This window comes from Lethenteron reissneri, chromosome 17 (assembly GCF_015708825.2).
Source record: "Lethenteron reissneri isolate LAM-NWPU_2019-01 chromosome 17, ASM1570882v1, whole genome shotgun sequence".
NCBI lineage: Eukaryota > Metazoa > Chordata > Hyperoartia > Petromyzontiformes > Petromyzontidae > Lethenteron > Lethenteron reissneri.
This window is the reverse complement of record NC_083795.1, coordinates 3,930,193-3,947,273: the sequence shown is the minus strand read 5'-3', so window position 1 is coordinate 3,947,273 and position 17,081 is coordinate 3,930,193. Positions and strand designations below refer to the sequence as shown.

The following is a 17,081-nucleotide window of genomic DNA, read 5'->3' as shown; positions in this document are numbered from 1 at the left end:
GTTGGGCGGGGGGGTGTCAAAGTCATATTATGCCCATGCATTATGCAGGATCAGCAGCAACCAAGGGGGGTGCAGGGATTAGCAGTAACAAAGGAAAGGAATGTTAATGATATGTAGCTGCAGTTACTCAACAACACGTAGAAAACTAAAGTATAAACTACATAAAAAACTAAAGTATAAACTGCATCGCACCATCAGTATACTTACTATACTCTATAATAAGCTGAGTTACTAACAGCAAGTAATACATTACAATTTTACCTCGTAAAAATTCTATAATATGCTTCCATCTAAACCTTATTCTCTTACATCACACGAGCATATACCGTACTATATACTGCCATAGATAAACCCAACATTAAATTATATACTGTATTGCTGTAAACCAACCTATATCTTATACATTTAATATCACACTATGTATTATTCTACACACCCTAATGTGTATCGAAATGGTTTATTACGTCCTTCCAATGATTGCTGAGCCAGAATCCATCTTCTCGGTTAAAGTTGTTAACCGAGAAGATGGATTCTGGCTCAGCAATCATTGGAAGGACGTAATAAACCATTTCGATACACATTAGGGTGTGTAGAATAATACATAGTGTGATATTAAATGTATAAGATATAGGTTGGTTTACAGCAATACAGTATATAATTTAATGTTGGGTTTATCTATGGCAGTATATAGTACGGTATATGCTCGTGTGATGTAAGAGAATAAGGTTTAGATGGAAGCATATTATAGAATTTTTACGAGGTAAAATTGTAATGTATTACTTGCTGTTAGTAACTCAGCTTATTATAGAGTATAGTAAGTATACTGATGGTGCGATGCAGTTTATACTTTAGTTTTTTATGTAGTTTATACTTTAGTTTTCTACGTGTTGTTGAGTAACTGCAGCTACATATCATTAACATTCCTTTCCTTTGTTACTGCTAATCCCTGCACCCCCCTTGGTTGCTGCTGATCCTGCATAATGCATGGGCATAATATGACTTTGACACCCCCCCGCCCAACGCCTACGCATTTTTTATGAATATGCTAAATCCCTCTTCACATGCACATTCTTTTTGTTAAGGCGCTCTTCAACCCCCAATGCAGCTTATATATAAGCTCCTAGTTTGGTAGTGTCTCATTCTTCACCTGAAGACGGCTGCTTGCGTTGTAGCCGAAACGTCGTGAGAATTGTTTTATTATGTTTTATTTTTATTATTTTATTACTTCCCTTCTACGTGACTTTACCTAAAGAAACAAGAAGATGAATCCCTGCAGTCACGAAAGCTTTAAATCGAAATTGGCTTTCACTTTTAAGCGCCAGGTGAGCCAGTGGCACCATCACCGAATGCCAGACGTGTTTGCGACGTCGCCGGTTTGTCGGCTATCGGCGCTCGCTCGCCGGTGCCGCACGGGGGGGCAGAGGGGCTAGCCCGGTACGAGACGCAGCAAGAAGCGGCCGTTGCCGTACAGCGGGCGATGACGTAACCCGCGTGCGTAACTTGCCGCGTGCAGCCCGGCTAAGGGAACTTCTGTTCAGTCTGTAAATAACAAAAAATGATTGTAATTGTAACGACTGACAAGTTTAAAACTCATGCCTATAGACTGCAAATCTATCGCTGTTAGTGTGTAAGATGCTATATCAAAGATGATGATGATGAGGGATCATCATGTGAGGTTGTTGTGGTGGGTGGAGATGACCACCAGGCCACACACATCTGAGTGGGAACGCATTCTCCCAGAACAAATTGCATTCGTACAGCGTCGCCGTACAGAACAGCGTGACCATCAGTTAGAGAGTGTGTGGGCAGTATGGGAGTGTGCGAGCGTGTACCTGTCTGCTGCTCGCTCACGTCCGTTGCTCCACGTTCGTCGCATCCAGGTGGTCGTTCGGGGTGCTGCTGTGGGAGATCTTCACGCTGGGAGGCTCTCCCTATCCTGGCATCCCCGTGGAGGAGCTGTTCAAACTCCTCAAGGAGGGACACCGCATGGACAGGCCGGCCCTCTGCTCCACCGAGCTGTGAGTAGGACCCGTGTCTTGCACAGAGCACCCTTGCCAATAACGTCTGGCAGTTCACTCGGCGTTGGTTCAAGCGAGCCCGACTCTGCTGATGAAACATTTTGTGTTAAAAACTGATCCAGAGCTTTGCTCGTATTGAACCGATGCTGAGAAATGATGCATTCCCTGAAGGTCTTGTGGTTGATGGGAAGTGTGTTGTTTTTTATTTTGTTACGTGGAGGGACAGTTTTGTGAAATGAGATATTGTGTGTTTATTTATTCCGTACGTGTCCGTTTGTGTGGCTCTGTCATAGCAACAGTAGGTGTCAACCACAGTTCATAAGCATACACCTGTGCATCAGTTCATCGGCTTAAAATCCACAGCTTGTGCTCACGAGGCACGCGGCGTCGAATCTTTCCTGTGAGCGTCGTGCTTCTTTGAGATTTGCACGAGGTTGTATTATAATCGGATTGCTTGAGCGCTGCAGCCACTCAGAGCACTACGTAAACCATAACTGCAGGAGAATTAGCAGATCACCAAGCTGGTATAACAGCTATACCAGGCCCAGTCAAGAATCCCAACAGTTGTTTACTTGTGTGCTTCATTGCTGCTGATTGTTCACTTGGTCCAATTCCTATCAATGTAGCATTGTTGTTGTGCATACTGCATACATTGAACTCACAATCAGGTGTTGGTTTAGCAAACAGAGAACGTTATCGTTTAAAAAAACATAAGAACCTGGCCAAAGACATCATCACATTCATTGGACACTGGTACAGCAAAATAAAGAGCAAATGGGCTGCTACTCATCGGTGCATGCTCCAAGCAACAAACAGCATTTTATCACAAACACTTTTTCCCCCCAATTAAAATGGATAACGAGAGAGCATCGTGAATTTCCCCCCCGAAATCCAAACACAATGGCAACTTATTGACGGCACCCGCCCCCCCACCCCCGATCGATGTCACGATATGCCGGACGTGTAGATCACTGCCGCCGTATGTGGGGGGCAGATTGTTGGGCCGGCCATTGCTTGATCCATTCCAAACTGTCACTTGATGTTGCAGCTACAACATCGCAGGTTGGCCATCTCAACCGAGCAAACGACTCGATGACAGCCCCCACAAAACTAAGCCATGCAAGATAAGCTTTCTAACAAAAGCATTTATCCCAGTCCGCGGACACGGTCAGTCACGTCAGTGTTCACAATGAACGGGCTGCCCTTAGCGATACAGTTTATTTGTCTGCCCTCGTTACCTTGGACACGGCCAAAGCGGTGCCACCAAGAATTGGTTTTATGGCCAACGACGCCGAATTTCAGCCGCTGCATAGCAGGGGAAATTGTTCGGCTCTGCAAAAGTGATAATAACGATGATGATTATGGCGACGATCATGAATTGCAGTGTAAAGCCGAGCTCTTAACGGCAGAAGTAATTTTTCTAAGCTCCCTTTCTTGGTCTCTCGCGATTTTCCTCGACAAAGTTTTGGGAATGACCACAAGCTACCCCGAGACCTACCGGGCTATCCCCCCCCTCCTTCTGCAGCGGCGCTGTCCCTCGCAGAGTTTTGTGGAAACAAACATGGAATGGAATCGTGGGCACAGAGACAAGTCGTTGCATGACTATGAGTACATAACTACAGCATGACAAAAACAGCTTCCCCACGACAGCATGACAAAAAAACACCATGCCTCACAGGAGGAGTTGCCTTGAATAGGTCCTGTGCAAAATCTGGCACGTATAAAATGTCATAGTATGTAGGCTATTTGAGATGGTAGGCTATTTTTAAGAAGGATGTTAAACATTTATCAGACAGACAAATATGCGTAACATAAATGTATTGCGGACAGCAGTAGGATACCCACCAAGAATGGTATTCAGAATAATTAAAGCAAGGCAAGTACAATTTCTTGGATACACAAAACGAGACAGCAAGACATTTAATATCGTGTGGACTTTATTAAATATACTGTATAAGCAATTGGATACAATTGGGAGGGGTATCCAATGCAAAGCTCTCGAGTAAATATCATGGACAGAACTAAATGTAGGGAAGGCGCCACGCCTCTGAGAAAGGACGCCGCACAAAGAGAGAGAAAGTGTTTGACACTTTCTCCTTTAACTGATTTCACCTTTGCCAATTTGGCTTTATTGTAATTAAAATTATCTTAACGTAATTTCAACGTGAAGTGCTACACTTTGGAAACGTCACTTCCTGCATTGTGTACCTTTTTTTTTAACAAAGTGACTGCCGTATGAACATTTTGGGTCTTAAAAACAACCAACCCTTCCCCTCCAAGGTGCGTGCACATACGTTTTTCGCTGGCTTGGTGCACAAAAAAGCGAGTAGTGTTTAAAAAAATCAGATCTATTACTCCAATATTTAGCAAATATCAACTTTAAATGTTTACTTTGGCTTATTTAACAATCACGTGTGTCACTCAACGAGGGTCTTGCACCAACACAAACAGCGCCGGGCCGCCGCGGCCTTGTGTAACGCAGACATAAAACAAATGGCCGTCTGTCCACAGCGGGGTACTAATCGCGTAAGCACCGACGACATGGGAGCATGAAGCAAGGCAGATTTTGAAATCTCTTGCGTCCGGTGATTTATACACGGCGGGGAGCAGGAGAGGAGGGGGGGGGCGTTCGGGGGCACTGTGTAAACACGGCAGTGAGTGAGCGTGAGGAATGTGTGCTGTAATATGCAGGCTGCTGATAAACAGCATTGGCCTGAAATGGCATGATAATGGACTGATTGAGAGATGGAATGTTATACAGTGGGTTGGCTCTGGGTGATATGCTAGGTTGGTTCTCTCTGAACCTTCCTGTTGAACTCTGACCCTGGCATACTCAGACTGGCTGGCTCGGTGACACAAGCAACCTGTGTCTGTCTGGAAGATGGCCTATCTTGCTTTATCTTCAGGGCTGCGATCAGATGCCAGTGTCCACCCCCAAGCTAACCCTAGCCCTAACCTTACATCCCTCCTCCCTCCCCCTTCGCATTCCAAACTCCTCGACCACCCTGGCGTGAATTGGGATGCCGTAGATGATTTACTGCAAGTGCGTGCAGGTGTGAAATATTAAATTTGGAGCAAGCAAAGTTCGTGCAAAGTGACACGGCTCAAACCCTCGCGTTCTTTCGTCTGCGTCCGTGCCCCCCCCTCACTCCACCGCGGCCACTTCGCGCCCCTGCTCCACACCTAAAGCGAAGGATGTCGGCTACTAAACGAAGCATTACCTGGGATTTTTTGGTTGGCAGGAATGTGCATGTGTTTTAAATGCAGAAATCCAAGAGAAAAAATGTAATACACGACGTTAATGATTAGGGAGGGTGTAGTTTACAGTTATGTACGGTCGTTATTTATAAGGGGAGGGGAACGCTGTAGAAAATTGCGTGCAAAGTTGTCAAATTTATATCACATTGTATTATATTAACTTTTATGTGCTAAGCTGAGGAAACCTTTTCTGTGCCTAATGGAAACTGATTTAAGTGTTTATGTGAACAGGGTTAAGCATTACGCTAATTTGCCACTTAATTAATTATTCCCCAGTCACTTGCTTTTAATCAGTGTGAACAATGATCGGCCAATTAACAACCATGTTAAGCGCTGACATGTGGATATCTTTATAGTCTCGTAACAAGTGTGTTACACATTTAACGAGTCACCGGGAAACATGATACAGCTGTGGGAAGTCCTTCTCAACGGAATCGTAAAGGCAAACGCAGAAGCCTCTCGTAGGCCGCTATCTCTCAGGTGGCTTCGCTCATCTTGGTCGTTCAGAAATCACGTTCGCAAATTGCGTTCGTAAATCTCATTCGGGAGAAACCGCATTCTGAACTTGCGTTCAGGAGTCACGTGGGCCGATGCTTTAAATCCCCCGGTCGCCGCTGTGGCGCGCGTGCCGCGGAGGCCGGCTGCGAAGTAACGAGCCGCGCCGAAACGGGAAGGGCGTGAACCCGGCGCGGGTCGCCAGGGGTCGATGCGGAGATTGTGAAATTTTGCGCGCCGCTTTTGACGCGTTGCGGTTTCGTGTCCTCCTCCTCCTCCGTTGGTATTGCCTGCTGCTCCACGAGCGGCTGCTTTTATCGTAGCGACTGAAAAAAAACACGTACCAGCGGTGTGCTCTTAATCTGTCTAGTTTAACACTAAAATTGAGGCATGAAAGGGATATGAGATATGCAATTTGTACTTGTGTGCTTAATTTATGTTTTAGTGGCTTGCTTAGCTTTCCTATACTTTGCAACCCTTTCGGTTTTTGTATTGTTTTGTTTGTTGGAACTGTATGACCTCTGCTTCTACTTGGACATCTGTGAAAAAGAGCTGCATAACTCATCATAATATTCTAGTCTAACTACAGATTCAGATGCTGACTTGTAGCATCTCACTTGAATGCCGGGTGCTTCATTGCTGCATTGCAGTAAGTTACGTCCAACAGTGCCAAGGCGCGTGTGTGTACAAGCTGCATGACCCAGGCCTTTATGTATGTATGTTGAACTTCTTTCGCACCGTACGTAGCCAACCGTGCTAATCGGAGGTGCGAGGGGAAGGACAACAAACTAAGCGCAAAAAGCAGTTCTAAAGACATGACTTTTCAATCTAGATTTAAAAGTCCATAGCTCCAGTGGCTTCCTAATATCGGAAGGAAGAGCATTCCAGACGGCCGTGGAAGCACGTCCGAAAGCGTGCGATGCGGTGACCGTCTTTGTTCGATGGCCAGCCAAAAGCCGCCGCTGTGAGGATGACCAGAGTTTGCGTTATGCTCCTTGATGAGATCGGCAAGGTCTTACAGTTCCTTTGTGGCCAGCACTTTGTGTGTATAATGAGTGTGACCTTGACGGCTGCCCGTGCTCTGTGCGTACACAGGTACATGATGATGAAGGACTGCTGGGCAGCTGTCCCCTCGCACAGGCCCACGTTCAAGCAGCTGGTGGAAGACTTGGATCGCATCCTCACCATGACCGCTCAGGAGGTATAACGCAAACGCGCGCGCGAGCTGCCGGGTCCATGAATGCAGCCACGCTTTGCTGATGACGATCTTGAGCTCGTGTGCTGGTTGTTTCAAGGAGGTGAAAAGTCTTAAGGTTACAAACGAGTTTCCGAATCGGGAATACATTTACCAATATCAAAACGTTACTGGTTAAGTTGCTTGTTTACTTCTGTGGCTGTTGAGCAATGACGATTTAAACTGTACAATGTCCCTTTTAAGTTTTATTTTCCGGTAATGTTTTTAAAACAAATATGTACCAGTAAACACCACCCTCCCCTTATAAGTTCCCCTGTATCATTTAACCACTCTGCACCGAGAGATACTTTAACGGCATCAACGAATGTTTGTTTAACACGTAGGCTTTCGCGACCAATATTATTCATAATTAACGTTTTTTGGGTTTAGAGATTTATAAATGTGTCGTAACCCTCCACCACCCGACATGGCCAATCAGTAAAAAAGTGTCACGTTGACAAAAGACAAATAGTTCACTACTTTAGCCCACCGGTGTGTTGAAGCGTGAAACCACAACATTTACAATTTGAGTACGACGTTTCGCTGGTAATTGCATCCAGCATCCTCGGGCAATTCGTTACTTTCACCGGGTAAATGTCAACCCCTTTTGGTACTGTGTGGCCCTCTACGTGCGTGCGTTAGGAATACCTGGACTTGTCGGCCCCATTGGAGCAGTACTCTCCGAGCTTCCCCGACACTCACAGCACCTGCTCTTCCGGCGACGACTCCGTGTTCTCCACCGAGCCCCTACCCGACGAGCCAAGCCCGCCTCCGTATCTACCGCCCACCCTGGCACCCACCCTGGCACCCACCCTGGCGCCAACCCTGGCGCCCACCCTCGCGCCCACCCTCGTGCCCACCCTGGCATCCTCGATGCCAACCTCCCTGTCGCCCTCCCTGCAGCTGTCAACGTAACGGAGGCGCAGCAGCTGTGCCGCCGCCGACCCAACTGTGTACATACGGGACATTGCTAGCGCCTTCAGCGAAGCGAGGTCGAAAGAGACGCTCGGATATGAATGAGGCGCTGGGAGAATTTATTCAAAGGGACTCGATGATCAGCTATTGCAGGCATTTGCGAGCGCTGCCTGCCGCGTTGTTGTTGTTATCGAATCTCGGTGCGAGGGCCCCCGCACGACAAGCCAGCCCTCCCTGACCTTGAACGAGGCCCGCTGGGAATCCGTGAAGGATTTAATGCCCGTGCGACAAGCGTCCCAGTTTAATCACACTTGGCAGAACGCCAGCCCAGATGCAACTCCAAAAGCCGACCCGTGGTTAAGTCGTCAACTTAGGTTCCTGCAGTCGCCGCTTTGTTGAAGCAATCGTGAGTGACAGCCGAAAATCCTCCACGCAAGCGCCGTGCGATCCTCTTGCCTTGATGCTGGTCAGGCCTTAACGCGTCTCCCAGCCCGGCTCATCCGTGCGTTCGCCCCCTCTCCTTTTATCACCGAACGCAAAGGATCTGTGCATTGCGGGGTGCCTGTGTCGGACCCGAGTGGACGAGCAGCGCCTGCAGAGGTGGCCTTACTTCCCGGTGAAGCTTCCGACTGCATGACAAGCGACGGGGGTGGGATGGGGGGGGGCTAACAAAATGATCTTCAAAGCGGTGCCTTGGGCTATGTTTATACAGTTCATTTGGTGGCCAGCGGGACTGAATGTATTTTCGTTGCCAATTGACTTGTGGCCTCAGGTATGTTTCTTGTAACCCTCGGGGAGCCTGAGGAGCCAATGTGACGGCACCCACACAATCGCTTTTGGAGTTTGAAAAACTGCAAACGGGAGCCGTAGTGGAGTAGTATCGTCTCCCGTCGTGCGAACACGCCATCACCTGAACGCGTTTTGAAGCAAAGCAGTCGTCAGCCCTTGTGCGTTCGTTATGCCTGTCCGCGCTTCTCATATCTCACAGCAATATACCATACGGACTGGACTTGAAGCGAAACACCAAGAAAATATGTACGCATTTTTATTGCAGTCACCTTTGCCATGGTCAACAGCTGGCGGGGGGGCTCAAAGTTGGATGCAGCGTCATCGCTTGATTGGCCCCGGCGTGAAATAATAACACAGGTCACATTATATTCCACTTCTTTGGATAAATGACCGCCGTAGATACCGCTATATTTTGAGAAACGACTCAACATGCAGCCTACATTGAACACATTCTGTGTGGGTGGCCCATCACACCTTATGCCTCGTCATCAGACTGATTGTTGGTGGGGGCAGCCTGCTATTATTGTCTCTTCGTTAAAATATTTGCAAGTGACAACCCGTGGTCTGGGAGAATGAATGGTAAATCGTCCGCCTCCAAAAGAGCTCCTTAGAAGAGCCACCGAAGGAGAATCTTTTTTCCAATGGCAGTAAAAAAACAAAGAAAGCAGCGCCACTCTGGTGTGCGATTCACCTCGTGAGTGAGCAACAGACGGAGGGAGAAACGATGAGGCTTCTGTGAAAACATGAGGAGGGGAGGGGGGTGGTGGGCGCTGCTGCAAGCTCTGGAGAAATTTCATCCACCACAGCGGTTGTTGTTGGGCGTAGCGTCAGACTTCACTCATTTGTACACGTTTGATTCCTTGAAACATTAAATGGCTGAATGTAGGGAAACTTGCAACACAAATTTGAGAACTGAAATGTCCGAACTACAGTAATTTATTTATTTTTTAACAAATACAAAAACGTGCTAAATTTTTTGCTTAATTTAAACTTTAGTGACCGGTGTAATATCTATTTGCCAGATATTTTATCTTTTTTAAAATGTATTTTTGCATTGCCTCGGTTTTCACGGTACATCTGAAATACCTTTTTAATACTAATGACACTAGATATGTACATTTAAAAAAGTATTTCTTATCTGAATGAACACTCGACTTTGCGGACATTTGTGCTCTCAAGACAATTGCCACTCGTGTGTGGCGCTGGAAATAAGATTAGTCAGAAGAAGAAGACAACAACAAGATAACAGGGCACTGCAAATGAGTTAGGACAATGGAAAAAAGGCACACACACATTTATTCTGCAAGACTCATGCCCTTTGGCCGATTGTGAACCAGGAACACAAGCCATTTGTGCGGACGCTCTCAGGGTATCAACCTTATCTGCCTTCCGGGAGCCGGGGTGTAACAATATTTACATATCGCTTTCGCCGTAAGAAAGCGGCAAGCGGTAATACAACCCGCTTACAAAGATAGGTACAATCCGTTGGCGAGTCACGATGACATAGAGCACACATTATACTGTATATGGATTTAAGATGCATACGTATGGTTGTGTGTGTGTATACATGTTGTAAATGTTAGGCCAGTTTGCATTAATGATGAAATCTAACCACGATTAAACGGTCAAGGAGGTTTTTTTTTTTACAACAAACTGAATGCATGTTTAACAAATTGTATTGTTTGAAATTGACAGCTCTCAGTTTTGTATTATGCACAATTACAGGCTTATTGATAATTACTAATACAACGCTGCAAGTGGTTGGTATATTTGACATCTAAAGCGCGAGGCTTAAGAATACACACGTAGCAGTAGAGGCATATTCACCACGATGGCACAGTTAAGAGGCTCCTGAAATCTGAATGCTAACCGCATAATTCCTCGTGTTGGTGATTTGTAAAATAAGATTGTAACTCTGATCGTGTCTATAGTTTGTACATTAGTTCGTGTGGACATTCCAGTGCCTGCTGCCCCCCGACAGCGTGCCGAAATAAGAAGTGAAGTTGAGGAAGATAAATTGCAGGCTGATCGGCGTTTTGTGTTTGTCCGTGGACCTCTTGCCGACACTCGTTGCGAAAAGAAGATTGTGGCTGCCTGCGGCTCTTTGGTGGACTTTTCAAGAGTGCAAGCACGTGGACCTGAAAACTCAACTCTCTGCATATATGTACCAGTGACAATTTTTATATGGAATCCAGACAAGCCAAGCATGTGCGTTTCTAACAACTACTTTATACTTTGAATGGCAATACTTTGGAGATGGTGGCGCTTCCAAGAAAAGCCTACATGGGATGTTCTGCAGGCTATGGTTTGTTGCCTTGTGATTGTCAATTTGCAGTGCCAACAATACACAGATCTCTTGCCATTGTGCCTAAAGAGCAAAGCTGTACGTACACTTCATACAATATTACGCAAGTTTGGTTCATATCAACGACCAATTTTACTTTTAATAAGAACTATATCTGAATATGTATATTGAAATAAATTTTAAAATAATATTGGCTCTTAGATACAAAGAGCATACATTTACAATTTCCTGTGTAAGGCAGGGATATACTCTGTAACACTATGGTTTAGATTTGTACTGGAGCATTCCTATATATAAAAAATATATAAATATATTTACATGTAAGTGTCTGCCTTCTAAAGAGCAAAGCAGTTATTACAGTATGGTTTATGGCAGAATTTACAACAAAGATTTATTAGATTTATTAACCTAATTTATTGATAAATTTTACAAAATTGTTGGATTTGTAAACAATCTTGTAGTTAATTCCTACTAAACGAAGGTGTATAATGTTTATTGTTTTTCAAGTTTGAAATGTTGCACAGGTTGGTTGCGTTCCTGCATCCGTTGTCCAGGAGCTGTTGTGGTTTTCCTGACAGCCCTTCGAGACTACCATGAGGCTTCGCCAAATAAAATAATTCTGTTCAACTGGGTACCGAGGTCTGCGCTGCCCCAGTTTTACTTTGTCCTCAAATGCAGCAGCAGCATCTCCACCAACAGAGATGGTGGTTGTTGCACACTGCCCACAAAACATCGGGAATTAAGCTGCGACCAATTCCAAATTTTTTTGGCGAAATAATTGTGTTTTTGCTTCGGCATGTTAAGAGTAAAGTGGTTTGAATAATGATCTCCGAACTGCTGTTAGCATAAACCATGCGAGCGTGAAAAAAAAAACTCGTGACCATTAAGCCTGTGTGATTTACTCACTCCTGCATGGGATCAACAACGCTTTTGTGCATTTCAAAAATAAAGTTAAGCCTGTCTACTCATTGTCTTCATTTTTGGCTTCTGATTTAATTGCAAGGAGTTGGCAAGGCACATCAGAGTGTTGCCGAGGGATTAGGGCGTAATCTGCAAGAGCCGCCGAGGCAAAAGCCAAGTCACATGGGTCCCGTGGGGCCCCGTGGCCTCTGCCGGCGGATTTTTTTCTGGCAGCGATTCTTGCTGCAAAACGAACGTCGTGGAAAGAATACTCGACCGCTGTGACCCCCCCCCCTCCATACCTGTTTTTTTTGCGGCTGAACATTTTGCATGCTGCACTACGAGTCCGATGACCCTAGTTTGATTCCGTGGCCACAGCTAACAGCAGTAGAGCGAGAAGGGCTTACGCTAGAGGGCTGTTGGGATGGGCTCTGCACCATCGAATGCCCCTTATGGCCCTTCCATGTTTACTCTCCAATCAACAGCTCTCCCGGCCACCCCCATCTGAGAGGAACTCGAACAACGCTTGATGTTGAGTGATATCAGAACCAGCTCCAGGCCCCACCAGCTGACATTGACCAGCGTGGTGAAGTAAAGCCAAAACTACCCTGACACGGTAATAGGTTGTTACCCTTTCAACTGGTACAAAAACTGACACCTTTATACAAGGCATCATGTTTGCAATAACCACAACACAAGCAGTCAAAATGCAAACAAAAATAAACAACTCTGATGGTGATAATGATATGCACTGTCCTTGAAGTTGATTGGTCCACACCCGAGACAGCTTTTCTTAGAGCCTAGTCTCCATTGGTGTTGGACCAGATGACGCCCAAAGGTGTATAAAGGTGTCAGTTTTTGTACCAGTTGAAAGGGTAAAAACCTATTACTATATTTTGCCACTGGTAAAGGAGGTCTCATAGTGTATACCCTGACACGGTGCAGAGAGGCCTTCACATGCTGCAATTGATTAATGAAAGGGCCGTCAATTCTTTTTCGTGTTAATTTATTGTACTAGGAAACATTTAAACTCGTGGCGAAGATGAATGAATGAACGTACCAGGTGGCTTGTTTTCTCTTTTAAGCATTGCAACAGACGGGGTTGAGTCGCTGGCTGGCTGAGTCAAACTTAGTGGTCGCCTTTGCTCGGTGCAGGGAACAAACGACAAATACGTGGTTGTCAGCATGGCTGCGTTTCTTCTGAAAGTTAAACTCGGTCCAAGCTGAGGCTATGAACAGCCTAATGAACATTATTTTCATGTTACTCATAATAGTGGGTCTTTGTTCACTAATGAAATACAATTATGAATGCACCTGCACATACCAGCTGGCTTGTGTGCCATAAGACCCACAAGTTCGTGAGATTCTGTGGACTGGAGCCACTTTGCATAGGTATACAAAAGCGAGCTCGAAATTTCCACTGTAGAGGCTGGAATGAAACCGTTAATTTCAAAACAAAAACAGCCAAAGGCACAGAGCATAATCAGTGCTGCTATACTGCCGGCTGTGGCCCTATGAAATGTGAAAAAGATCTCCGAACAAATTATAAGTGTAAATACATTGCATCTTGGCAAAGGGAACATTTGTGGGTCTCACATCAACTTATTTTTAATGCAGTGCCTGTTATGTTTCTATAAACTACAGCATTGAATTGCACACATGAGTGCATAGTGCATTTATTTCCAAAGGCAAGTCGTCAAATAAAAAATGTTATTCCAGTATTCATTCTCAACAAAAAGAGAACGCAGCTGTCGCCCCGGATGTTGGTGCGATTTAATATTTGCGGTGTGCTGCAGAGGTTGTTGTGACTGGTTATGGCTCAGGTTAAACGCACCCTTGTTGGTCACAATCACATTTGGAGAAGCCAACCCAAAAGAAACACTGGGGTCAAATTAGCGAAGCAATGCTATGGCGGTCCTGCAACATTTTGGTGAAATTGCAGTCGCTTTTGTTGAAATTTTGGGCCAGGTCTACATTTGCGATTCACATGATGGGGATTAGGGTAGGGGGGCTTCTAATTCCGACCTCTGGAAGGAGCGCCAGAATGGATCACGGTTTGGCAAGGTTTAGGGTCGGCCTAGGATCGAAATTCGGGCAAGAGCCAACAATAATTGTCAGATGCTTCTGAAGTTGCTTTTTAAAAGGTGGGAGGAATCGCGTGGCCACTCACTGAGCGGAGAGCCGTCCACTACCATCAACCCCGACCCGTGCTCTATTCACCGCGCGTGCAATGGCACCTGAAACATCGCAGAGAGGGGTCGACGTGGTGGAATAGACACTGACACGTACAGGAGATGTCCTCTATGTATGTAAAACTTATTTCGCGCCGTGCACAGCCAACCGTGCTTAATTGGAGGTGTGGGTGGAAGGACAATGAACCTAGCACAAAAAGCAGTTCTTGAAAAAATTAGTTTGATTTGTTGAGAAAAAATGTACGATCTGTAACGGCACGGCACCACACCCATTTATTCCGGAAAACTGGTGGCAAATTATGTTAGTGAATTTGGCAGAATGACTTTTCCAGCAAGAAAACAAAATTGTCAGCAGATTTTATGAAAAAACTTTAACGAAACAAAAACGAGTTCATAAATTGGGCTCCGCATTGTTATTTTAAACAGTGCCACATTTTCTGAAGTGCATTTTGCTGATTTGGAATAACACAATTTTATGAGTGCTATGATTGCGATCACATGTTTCCATCGCCAAGTCGTACGAGTTTCTAAGCCTTCCTCGTGTTAACGTTGCTCAAGAATATAACAAGGCAGTACAAGCACTGTAGTGTGCAAGCACTTGCTTCTATATTCACAGAAATTTGTTCCAATTTAGTCAAAATTGTGGCATGTTAAACTTGGCAATGTTTGGTATCACATTTGTATTCAAGTGAATCTTTGTATTCTAATTAGTCTGTATATGTTACAACTGCTTTCAGATATACTTTCTTATTGTATGATAGTGGTATTGTGGCTGGGAGCTGCACCACAGATTTCCAAAGTTCACAAAGCTCTTCCATTAACCGACCCTCACCACCGCAGCTCCTTCGCCTGCTGCTGTTTCTGAAGATTCTTTACCCGAGCCGATGTATTTCCCTGCGACTGTTTATGGAGTTTCTTCTCAAGCTCCTCCTGCTCTGGAAACACAAATCCCAGCCACGGCGGACGTCAATGCACGTGGTATATGGACCAGTCCCAGGTCGGCTCAGCCTTACATTTACACTCCGTGTAGTGTTGTGTGGTCTTGAGTGATCCACATAGAGGATAGGGCACAGTAATGTGCATATCGAAATGATCTGCAAGGTCAACCATGCTTGAAGCAGCATATGCTTAACGTGTTAATATAGTGGGTTTGCTTGCTAAACTGCGAACTACTTTGCTGCTGCTAGGAGAAGACTGCTCTCACACGTGGTTGCAGTGGGAGTTGAGGAATCCAGATTGCATTGTCCTCAAGGGCCGGCTTATAAAATGTGAAAGGTTCATTACCAGTGTTTTATACCTGGGAGGTGGTGGCCTCCCCTAAGCAAATACCAAGGTTTCATTAGACCCTTCCAAAGCGCAAGGGTGAGATTCATCACTCTGGTTACTGCTCTGGCGTATTGCAACGTTGATAATTATGGCTGATTTTATTAGCCCACCACAGAATTAAAACATTGTTGCAATTCATATCTTCGCTTCTAATCGTGACTTTTTTCTCTCTGTAGTGGTCTCTGGTGGCTGGAGGGTTCACGTGAATCCGTTCCACGAATACTAAATGAATAACATCGATTGCTATTCGCGACATTTGATGTTTGTACCGCAAGCCTACGAATCAATATTCATTCCTGAATCGTTACACCCTTGATAGATTATACAGTGATAATTGGTTTTTTACCCTTTTATCTGGCAACAAAACTGACACCTGTTTTACGAGGAGTCATGTTTGCATAGACCACAATACCTGCAGTCATAATGCAAAAAAAAACATTATACAGTACTTGCCAATGGTATTATGCGATTTTGCTCCAAAAAGATGATGGTACAATATCTGCTTAATCTCTGCTCAAGTGTGTTGGTCTTGTTCGTCCCATGCATCACCAAACAAGCATACACGACGTTGCAAAATACAGCTACATGATGAGCAGATTATTTTTTTTATATTGCAGGAATCCGATGAGCGATAAAGCTCTTAAATTTCAATTCAAAGCTTTCGTGACTGCAGGGAATTCATCTTCTTGGTTCTTTGACTTTACCGAAAGAACTATAAAGTTATTTTTTACAGGTGTCCAGTTAGGGGCACGCGAATGTGTAAACAAACAATAGAAAAACACGATAGGAGTTCAACGTCTAGGTAAGGTCAGCGAATCGACGAGTTTATTTTAATCTTGTCAAATCACCCCTTACTGACAGCCTAAGTGGGGCAAAAACAGGAATAACAAACTTTAATTCGAGATTTGAAGTTTTCGTGACTGCCAAGGATTCATACTCTTTGGGTTTTTTTCGATAAAGTCACGCAGGTAAAAAAATAAAATAAAATAAATCACGACGTTTCGGGCGCAACACACAGGTCCTTCTTCAGGTGGGGACAACTTAGCGAAAGCACAACCGCTTTTACCTACGTGACTTTACTGAAAAAACCAAAGAGGAGTAATAACAAACATCGAATTCAAGTTATATGCGTGGCATCGGTTTTATTTTATTATTCATTTCTGTTTTTCTTGAGTAAGAGTTTCATTTTTATCACATTGGTATTTTAAATGAAATATTAAAAAAATGTCCTAAAAAGTGGAAAATTTTGGAATTTTTTTTCACGAAAATGAATTGTTACGCACACCGAGTCTGTGTGCAAAATGTCAGCTCGATTGCATCACGGGAAGTGGGTTAAATCGGGTGCAACCGCAAAAAACAAAAACATGAACAAGAAAACATCTTAAAGTGAATATGTGCAAACAGAAAATCCAAGAAAAGACAGCAAACATCAGGATGAGAATAGCGGAGATCAATGTGTGATGATCTCCATCTATTGCGCTCTGCTTTGCACTAAAAAGTCACTCATTCGATCACACGCTCGTACTTTAATCGCCATCAGTGTCATCATCATCATCGTCTTCATCATCATCAGCAGCAGCCACGGGGTCAATCCACGACCCTCTGATGTCAGCGGTCGACTACGCAAGGGCTGATGATTGCATCGCTCC

At 44.8% G+C, this 17,081-nt stretch overlaps 1 protein-coding gene across 3 annotated transcripts in view; it reads left to right on the top strand.

Annotated features, from left to right (window-relative positions):
• The window catches only part of LOC133343336 (fibroblast growth factor receptor 2-like), an 83,789-nt gene extending 71,807 nt beyond the window's left edge, over positions 1-11,982 (top strand). For all 3 annotated transcript variants that reach the window (XM_061552863.1, XM_061552861.1, XM_061552862.1), the window contains 3 exons: positions 1,881-2,018; positions 6,867-6,972; positions 7,648-11,982. In XM_061552863.1, the coding sequence (XP_061408847.1) occupies positions 1,881-2,018; positions 6,867-6,972; positions 7,648-7,920 (517 nt within the window). In that variant the 3' untranslated portion in view covers positions 7,921-11,982. The remainder of the gene's footprint in view (positions 1-1,880; positions 2,019-6,866; positions 6,973-7,647) is intronic.
• The last annotated feature ends 5,099 nt before the right edge of the window (positions 11,983-17,081 follow it).